The 10,190-nt window shown below is 37.9% G+C and overlaps 1 protein-coding gene across 3 annotated transcripts in view; it reads left to right on the top strand.

The window, feature by feature from the left end:
• Positions 1 to 1,406: 1,406 nt before the first annotated feature.
• Positions 1,407 to 10,190, top strand: part of rasa2 (RAS p21 protein activator 2) — a 32,035-nt gene continuing 23,251 nt past the window's right edge. For 2 of the 3 annotated variants that reach the window (XM_004561409.5, XM_076892242.1), the window contains exons 1-2: positions 1,407 to 1,755; positions 4,584 to 4,707. In XM_004561409.5, the coding sequence (XP_004561466.1) occupies positions 1,698 to 1,755; positions 4,584 to 4,707 (182 nt within the window). In that variant the 5' untranslated portion in view covers positions 1,407 to 1,697. The remainder of the gene's footprint in view (positions 1,756 to 4,583; positions 4,708 to 10,190) is intronic. The other variant, XM_004561410.5, reaches the window with a different exon arrangement.

Here is a 10,190-nt window from a genome sequence, read left to right as displayed (position 1 = left end):
TCATTTTTAAATATGTAAGTATTGCTGCATACGGCTTTGGAAATAGACCGGATTTTACTCATGCAGGGTCAAATTATAACATCATATTATATAAGAGCATAACTAAATATTGTGGAGTTATGTGTCCTGAATAGGGATTACAAACGTAAGTTAGAAGTATTTACATTTATAAATTAAGATGGAAGAAAGACAAAGTATGTGAGCTACCTTCAGCTGCTCCCTTGTTCACAAGGGGTCGCTACAGCTGGTAGCTCAGCATGTTTGATTTGGCAATTTGTTTTATTTTTTTCTTACACCGGATGCCCTTCCTGGCAGAACCCCACAGGGACTTGTGTCTCCCCTCGGGACAGAACCAGGGATCTGCCTAGCAAATGTGTAAACCACTATACTATGAAAGGAAAGAAAGACAGATTATATCTAGGAATAGCTCCAGTGTTCAGGTGAAGAGGGCTCACTATATTGCCCAAAAGCTACACTGAGTACTGTGGTCATTAAAATAAATATGAGCTAAATCTAGTATATCTAAATATGATCATTAGTAATCTTATATATTTTCTGTTTGAGTATCATACATCACAAAGGCATTTTTTATGTTATTTGGAGACAGAAAATTTACATACATGGCCACTCCTGAATTATTATATTAAAAAATACACAAAGTATTTTACTTTGAATCTTAATCTCCTGTGCAGCTGGGAAACTACTGCCACACCCCTCTGAGGTGAACTCCATGTGCAAAATTAACAAAGGAAAACACTTGGGTTCCGATGTTATAATAACTGTATATGTGTAGTGAGCATATGCAGCATGTGCTGTTTAGAAACCGCATACCTGACAGCTTTTCAGGCTCCATGCTACTACCATCTGACGATGACACCCAACCAAAAAAGCTACACCACCTTGAAAGGGGAAGAGAATAAAACGACAAAAAAAAAAAACAGCTGTGAAATGCACACTGAACTGTGTATCTTACAGTATCTTGTAATCCACACAGAAGATAATAAAACCAGAGTGTATAATATTGCATTTTTTTCATCTACCTGTTTTGCTGAAAATAAATAAATGCAAACCAGGTATGACACACCCACAAACTCGAATAAATATTTGCTCAGTAACACACTCATAAAGCAGCTGTGACGTTCGCGGACATTTTTATGTTTTGGTGCAATCATTTAGTGTGCAGCTTTCCTCTGGTTAATGCTTTCAAAATAAAGTGTTTTAGTCAGTGTGTGGCCCCGAGAAATGAGTTTTTATCCGGGGCAGAGGTAGCTAACTCATTCATACCCGGTGACACCTTTATCTGTCTGAAATCTAAAAGCGTGCATAAAGCGTACAGGGTTAACTTAAAGCGCTGGCGTCCGAGATTAGCCAAGCTAAGCTAAGCTAGTGCCACAAGTCAAACTATTATCGTGTTATCCGAAAGCGTTATGGTTGCATAATGAATGACACCAAACACTCACAGAGAGAGAGGGGGACCTTAAATTCCTTTTAAAACTCCTACTAATCACACTGCTGCGCCAGCCAAAGGAAGCTCGACTTTAGAGGAAGCTCCAAACATTTCAAGGCTGGAGCGTGTGCGGGACTTGACGTGACGCTATAGTGGGACTGGCTTTTTCTCCACTCTGCCTGCATTCATAAACGGATATGATAAACCAGCTCTGAATGCACCGGAGCAGCGACAAAAGTCAGCTCTGACCATGGCGGAAGACGACGACGCTAAGATACGGATTTTACAGAGCCTGCGGGGTAAAATATGTAAGTGAACCGACGTTTTGAGAGTCTCGCACAGTGTGAGGGGGGGAAGGAGGTCGAGAGCTGTGAGACGGAGACCGGGAGGGGTGCGGTGTGCTATCAACAGTCGACTGAGTGAAGGCAGAGACAGGCGAGCTGGTTCGTCTGCTGGCTGGTGCCTAACGTCAAGCTAGCCTAGCATGCTAGTAGAGGCTACTAGCTTGTTGTGAATGCATTCATTCATCGCGCAGAGCCTCGCCGCCACCATTTAATACCCCCGAGCCTATTTTGAAACTGTGACTCTTATTTTTATTCGTATTATTTTTTTTGGCAGCTTGAAGCCAAGTTAAATCAGCGTCGGGCTAGCTACTACCACCAGCCTCTTCAGTCAGTCGTCACCAAGCTAGGAGCCCATTCAGCTATTCTCACTGCGGGCATCTACCAGTCAGGCAACTCTAATGCTAAATATTAGACGGCAATAACGTTATTTCCAGCTACAGCACAGACTTTAAACGCACATCGGATTGAAAGGCAGCAAAGCAGTGGCTGCTCAACCCTTTAAAGTTTCACGTTAGTTGCTCATTTTTAGCCGGACACCAACCTTAACTTAACTGAGAACCACTAACTTATTTTTGCTAATAAATCCAGTATTGTTTATTGGCGTTAAAATAAAAAATAAACCGGTTTCTTGAAGCCATTTCTGCGGTTTGAAATGCATGTGGAGGCTATCGTCATAAAACAGATTATCGTGTCATCAAGTGCCACTAAATTACTGATTGAAAAACAGATGCTTGTTCCTTAAAAAATAAATAAAAATAACATCGTAGTTACTTAAATGCCACAATCATCCCGTTTTTGTCAAACGTCCAAACTGGAAATCCCGACTTTAAAGTAAAATACCTCAGCAGAGCCTCGGTGTCCTCTCCTCGCGGGTCAGCTCCTGTGTGGGGGTATCTGCCTGATGGATTTATCGTTTTGTTTTCTACGGCTTCTCTCTACGAGCGTTTTAACCACCTTTTTTAATGTTTTAAACGTTACACGAGTAGATTCCTTCATTGCAAGTTTTTGGTTTTAGATAACAGGGTACTGCATATGGCGCAGTAGATTTGCTTATTTTCAGTGTTAATACCCATTCATTAGCCTTCATCCGCTTCCCCACCATCCTGTCTCCGTCTTCAGGTTTCGGTTTGTGTGTGGCACTGCTTCTATTAATCACATGAAATTTAACCGACTGGTTAAATGAATGCATTTGTATTTAATGAGAGCAATATTTATTACTGCTGTATTACTGAAATTATATCGTGTGTTCATTCTTTTTAATAGCCACTCGTGATACGTTTTCAGTTTCCAAATTGATAGTAGGCACTCATGAGTAATGGGTGAAATGGTGTGTATTTACTGTAAGACGAGTATAGGCCAGCTACCATGTAATGCTTGTATTGCTAGGAACACAATAGGAAGACAAATGTCAGTTTCACTACTATGAATTAATGAAAAAACAGTAAGCAGAACAAAATAGAGGAACTATCATGGCATGTAACTCACTTTGCAGTCTTGCGAAACTCCATTCTTCCTCGTTCACACTTTGTCCTTTTTCCTTTAGCCTACTTCAGTGGAGGTGGCATTGTGTGAAGATGTGTTTATTGTGACAAAAAAATTTCCAGTGTACTTTCATCTGTGTCCTTGTTTGATTCTCATATTAAAGGTCCTAGGGCTTACGCACCCTTTAGGTCGTGGTTTCTTTCCACAGGGAGACGCACTTCTGTTGTAGTGAAAATGCTATGAAAGGGCAAAGATGGATCAAGTGATGCCTTATGTGTTTGTCTTTTTTTTTCTTCTTTTGCATATGTGCTTCTGTGCTCTACTCCCACCACGACATCCTGGTCCAAGTTTAGTGACAGCTTGACCCTTTTCACTGGCCATTCCTAAGATTAGACACAAACTGCTATTAATAACTTGTTAAAAAGCTGATCTCACTGGCAGCGTTTCTTAATTAGGTCCCTACCTGGGCTTAGGGTACCGGTCAGCAGCTAGAGGGCTAATTTAGACCATCATGACCCCTCTAATCCAGTAAATGGCCTAAATATGTTACATTGTGAAGTTATTTATAGTGCTGTATTTTTGGTAACAATTAGCTGTACTGGAAATCAGCTTTACCCTATGTGGCGCAGCTTTTGTGAATTGTTTAGATATGTTGTACTAAAACTCCATGATATGTAATCTGAGCCTGCCTGCAATGATATGGAAGTAGTGTGTTACAAAGGTGTTTGTCATTTGTGAATCAGCGCTGTGCTGTCACCATTGGTTCTGCTGAGGAAGTCGATGTTTCATGTTTTTAACCACATTTGAGCATCAAGTCTACTTCAGCTACATCCGCTCTGCAGCCTACCCTGGCAACTGGCAGGAGTCTGTGTCCCCCGAATGAACAGGGGATGATGAACATCAAAGCAGAATTTTAAAAGTGTGCTGAAAACGACTGCAATCATAAATCTTCTATTAATTTAGGATTCCTGTGTGCTAAGTCGAGCAAATCAAATCACTTTAATGTAAACATAACGATTTTTTTGCTTGTTAGTAGAAGTAGCTGCAAAATTAAAAGCTTATTATTAATTATCAGACTGAAGATGTATTATTTAGAGGTCCAAACCTTAAGCTTAATTATATTAGCACATACATGGACTTATCACTAAAATTCTGATATACAATTGTAAACCAAAAGAGCTACAGAGGTGAAGAAATATTACTGATATTGCTACTTGTGTTGAAGACAGCTTTTTTAAAAATTTATTTATTTTTAAAAAAAATATTTTTGCTATAATGCTAGGATGCTAATGATGTTCTGTTTGCTGCAGGTGAAGCTAAAAACCTGGGTTCTGTCTCGGGTCCAAATCGACAAAGGGATCTCTGTACTTTTTGCACCATAAGTCTGGATCAAGAGGAGGTGTTCCGCACTAAGGTGTTTGACAAGAGCGTCTGGTAAGCAGGATAATCTTGTACTAATATGCTGATTACAGCTGCAAATCCCAATGCCTTTTTGTCTTCTCTGTTTCAGTTAGGGTTGCAGTTTGCACCTGTTACTGTGCTATCATATTGTGATTAGGTTAAACATTACTTGTATTAGTTTCATAAATATTAGTTACACATGTAGGCTTCAGTTAAATGCAACTACATAATCATTATGGCTGCGTGAACGCCGAGGTGGGAGACGGCTAAACATTAAGTTGACTAGATGCAGCTAAAGGAACTTAGGAGACTTTTTCTGATAGACTGTGCAGATTTTTTGTCTTTGCACTGATGTAGAGTACAGATTAGCTTTTTTTTTTTTTCTAGTCCACGGTGTCATTAAATCATTATAGATATTTATTAAACCTTTATTAATATAAACGTAGAATTGAAAGAGATCACAGTAGCTGCATCACAGATTTTGTGGAAGGCCAATAAAAATATGTGAAATGGTAGATGTGAAAGGTGTGAAAAATCTATTCTTACTCACACACATTGATAGACTTGTCACCTATAAAAGAAAGTTATGTTTCCTGATCATTGCAACACTTCAAAATGTCAACTTTTTCTTGAGAAAACAATGCCTTTCTTTTACAAGTAATGCTGGCTATTCAAGAAATCCAAACATTATCTGTTTCGGGTTTAGTATTTTAGTTTTGGTGTTTCCGCCTCACTGTAAACATTTTAACGTAGAAAAAAAATCTTTCTTTGGTTCATTATGTGCAGTATAAAAATCCTTTCCATCAAATAAAAAAAGCTCTTCTCCAGCTGCTGTGTATCATTAGATATTGAATACGTCCTGGTTGACTTTTCATCTTTTTCAGTCTGGTAAATGTCTTTGTTTTAAGTCAGTGTTTTACACCAGGATATTTGTCCTTAAAATGATTATTAAGATAATATTTAGACTTATGTTTTGGAGCCAATTTTAATTATTCAGCTATGCTGTCTTGAATTTATTGGTGAGTAAGAGCCACGTGTACAAATACTAGGCATTTATTTGTGGGGTAAAAGTTTAGACTGCTTACTTTGCATGTCTAGAGTCATTAAGAACATTACATTTGGCTGCTGTTACTTGTGTTTTCATATTTTAAGTTTTTCTTTTTTTTGTTTGTTTTAAAAAATAATTTCATAAAATAAAAAATCTCCTTTTGATCAGATTTTATATGGACAGAGTCATACTGTCTTTCATGGATGAAATGCAGTCTTTCGAATACTTAGAAGCTGTTGAAACATGACTCAGAGCTGTGTGTGTGTGTTCGGTTCCCTTTGAGCTGGGAAATGTTGTGTGATTCTGAGTGAAATGAGACATTATGCCATAGTTACATGTTCACAGCCAGTTCAGAGAAAGGTGTGGATATTATGAAACCTTTAAGGGTTTTTTTTCTATATTGCTGCACATTTAACTTTAAACATAGTCCTGCCCTCTTTAGGCATTTCATAACTGTTCTTTTTTTTTTTCCCTCTTTGTCCTGGTTTTTTTAGTGCAGTTCAACAACAGTTTTAGAGGCTTTTTCCTCTGTCACTCTCAGCTGCACAAGTCCACTATTTATCGCATCTTAATCTATATGGGTATGCGCTCTGTTTGACTCATGCCTGGTGTGTATGTGCTCCAGCCTTCGGGTTTTAATAACTATGATTGCTCCCTTTTGTGGTCAATTGGCTTTCTCAATTTACTTGGAAACTAGGATGACAGCAGAGACAAGTGGGTGTATGGGTGGGTTACGGTAAATAGTTCTCTGATGTTAAAGAAGATATGTGGGTGTAAATTGGATTGGCTGGCCAAGCCCAAGGTGGAAGTGTTGAGAAAGATTACATCATTCAAGATGCATTAATGGACTGTGTGGCATTTGCATGTTCTCCCTGTGTGTGCCTGGCTTTTCTTGGTACTCCGGCTTCCTCCCACAGTCCAATTTTGAAAGTGGCTAAAGTGACTGAGAATGTAAGCCCATGCTAGCCCTATGAAAGACTGGCAACGTGTCCATTGTGTATCCTGCGTCTAAGTCCTATGACAGCTGGTATGGGTAGGTGAAAAGATTCCTACTTTATAGAGGCGGACAGATTAAAGAGCTACACATTAATAAATATTGATACATATGTGATTGTTTACAAGTCTTATTTTCAGTTTCTTTTTTTAATGAGGAAATATCATTGTAAATTTAATTTATTAAGTCATAAATACACCAACAAGCTCTACACACACTTTCGAGAGCTACTTATTTACAATGTGTTTATAATTGGCCTATCTATACCTAAAGCAAGTGTATATCTACTGAATACACTAAATACACTTTGACCTGCTCCCCTCAGGCAGGAGGCTCCGGTCCATTCGCACCAGAACCTCTTGCCATAAGAACAGTTTCTTCCCCTCTGCTGTTGAACACATGAACAATAACCGTATGACTGTTCCCGCCACTAACACATGACCCTACGCTGTGTTCACTGCATCATTCTATGTTTGGCACTGATCACCACCTGCACCCATGTATATATCTATCTACTTAGCACTTTTAATTCTTATTCTCATTTTTATTTTCATGTCTATTTAAGCTTAATTTATAACAGTATTTATAACAGTATGTTTGCACTGAAGCACCGCAGCAATTTCCTAATGTTGTAAACCCGCTCAACATTTGGCAATAAAACCCTTTCTGATTCTGATTCTGATTCTGAAATGCCGGCTGTCAATTAGTGCGCTATTACGTTTTTTTTGTTTTTTTTTCTCAAGCATTGTCGGCTTCAATCTCAGTAAATCTAAAAGAGAAGGACTGCATTTTTTTACTTGAACATGTGGACAGTTTATCTAGCCAAGTACTGTTCAGTCTGTTTAGGGACAGGTGGGCAGGCAGCACATATTAAGGTAGCGTTTAACCTACAGTCTGCTAGCTGTTTGGCTCAAAGTCTTGGTCACGAGGCAGCTGAGTGGCAGAGATATTCTGACCTTCTCTCCATCCCCCAGTTTCTAAGGGGCAGTCAATCCTGTGGTGAATAAGGCATTTGACTGTAAGAGTGAATATGTTGTCTGTGTGATATCCCAGCAGTGTGCTACAAAGCTCTACAGGGTGTACTTGGCATTTTGTAATGGGATGACTATTGCAGAACACAGTATTGTGCAGAGGTCCGGAGCCACCCTTCATTTCTTTATATTTTGCTAGGAAAATAGGAAATGGGTGCAGCGTTTTACTGAAATGTGCAAACATGCATTGAAATACAATAAGGCAAAAAAATTGTTTGACTTTCAAGCTTGTTAGAATTGTACAATCTTTGGTATGACCACCTTTATTTTTCAACTCTCTTAGGCAGCTTTCTTATAATTTAAGTAGTCTTCAGGAATAGTTTTCCAGGCTTCCTGAAGGACATTCAAAGCTCTTCTTTGGATATTGGCTGACTTGCTCTGTTCTGTCAAGATGATCCCACTTTGCTCTTTGGAGACAATCCATGACTGATATTGTCCCACTGTGTGTTTTTTCTGTCCAGGTATGCTATTACTGCATTGCCAGGGCGTTTGGGATCATTGTCACGATGAAAAATAAAACTGGTGCCAATGAGATGCTTTCTATATGATATTGAATGGTGGTTTACATTTGATGGAACTTTTCTAAGTTAATAATTCCATCAATTTTGACATGGTCCCTTCCTAATTCTTAAAGACATGGATTTCAGATGCTGGTCGTCTGTTCTAGATGTTGTTTTTTTGTTTTTGTTTTGTTTAAGGCGTGCCACTTCTTCTTTTGTCTTCCACTTGTTGAGATTCCTCAAATTTTTTTCAACATCATAACAAGATGTGCTAAATTTTCAGCTAATAGCTCTGTGGGAATCACCTTTTTGATTCAAAAATACTTTTTAAGTTAAACTGTGTTGTCTTTTGGTATTTTTCTGTAGACGCAACTAAAGAAATGAGAACAAATTATTTGTTTTGTAACGGACTGCCAGTACCAGAGTGCCTAAAGATACAATTTAAAACTGGTTTGTTCAAGTTGTCTGTTATGTGTAGACACAACACTGGTTCATTCCTTGAGTTAGGTGCCTTTTTATATAAGTCGTGAGTAGGTTATGATTCATAGGTCAGTGTTAAGTAGGTTTATAAACATAAAAACATTCCTCTGAAAGTCATCAGGTAGGAGGACTAGACTGAAAATTTGTGAAAAAGCAGCTAATGTCCAAAGAAAAGCTCTGAAACATTGTCAGAGAACCTGGAAAATTAATTCTCAAGACCATTAAAAAAAATAAAAATATTTGAGAAAGTCTGGCAGCTTGGAAACAGAAATTTAAAAGAAATGAGGGCTGGCTCAAGACTTTTGCACAGTACTGCATTTCTCTGGTTGCAGCATTGGGCATACATGCAGAATTGTATCTAAATGTAACATTGTAACAATGTAACATGACAATGTAACACATTGTTCTGTGATCTCAGCTATTCACATTTTTGCATTTTAGCTCTTTGCATTTTACTCTTATAGCTTACTTGTCACAGTTTTTGCATTTAATTTTTAAAATGTAATTTATGGAAGACACAGGAATATAATGCAAGAGGGAAAAAATACATAGATTTTGATTTTTCTTAATAAAGTTACACTGTATGTTCAGGAAATCAGAAGAAAACTGGTAAAAGTGACAGATTTAAACCTACAAGATATCAAGAACATTCCCCTCAGTCACGATGAGTCATAAGGGCACCCTGTGTCGTCCACCTTCTGCTCAACCAGTTCATTTCCCAGTATTTTAACAAATTCTGGCGGTGTTTATGACAGTCATGTGATATTATTATTACGCTTATGTCCTGTTACAATGTTACATGTACTCAATAATTGCCCATTATTAAAATTACTACTTAACATGGAAAAATAACCCCAACCATGTTTCCACGGCACACACATGCACACTTGCTAGATAAAGAGATTTATTCTGTAGAGGAATAAACTTAATAATCACCACATCTACATTGTTGGTGAGTAAAATACAATATTAATAACTAGGAATTTGCCGTTTTTATTTTATTTTTCACTCCATGATCATATGAAGTATGAATCAAATACAGTATAAAAATCAATAAAGCTGCAATTTTTAGACTGTACGTGACAAATGGATGCAAGTAAAAACTGTTTTTTACATTATTAACCAACCTATTGGTGCCCATTTAATAAAAGCTCAGCATAAAAGTCTCTACTGCTTTTTTTTCTTCTTCTGTCATTCATGGTGACAGTATTAATTTTTTTTCTTTATCTCATCCTCTGTTCTATTTTAGCGTCCCCCTCCCCACAACCACCGAGCAGATGAGCGATATATAAAATGATGCTGATGCAATGATAATGTGCAATAAAAGCTTTAAAACCAACTTAACAAACAGGAAATGGAAGAAAGGGAAAGTCGTCAACTGTAGTTGACTGCTGTTTGTCAATAAATCATAAGTAAAACATAAGCTACTACAGCAGTTAGCAGATTTGAAATTGTTCCAAAGT

This window comes from Maylandia zebra, linkage group LG14 (genome assembly GCF_041146795.1).
Source record: "Maylandia zebra isolate NMK-2024a linkage group LG14, Mzebra_GT3a, whole genome shotgun sequence".
In the NCBI taxonomy this organism is placed as follows: Eukaryota; Metazoa; Chordata; class Actinopteri; order Cichliformes; family Cichlidae; genus Maylandia; species Maylandia zebra.
This window is presented reverse-complemented; position numbering and strand designations above follow the sequence as displayed.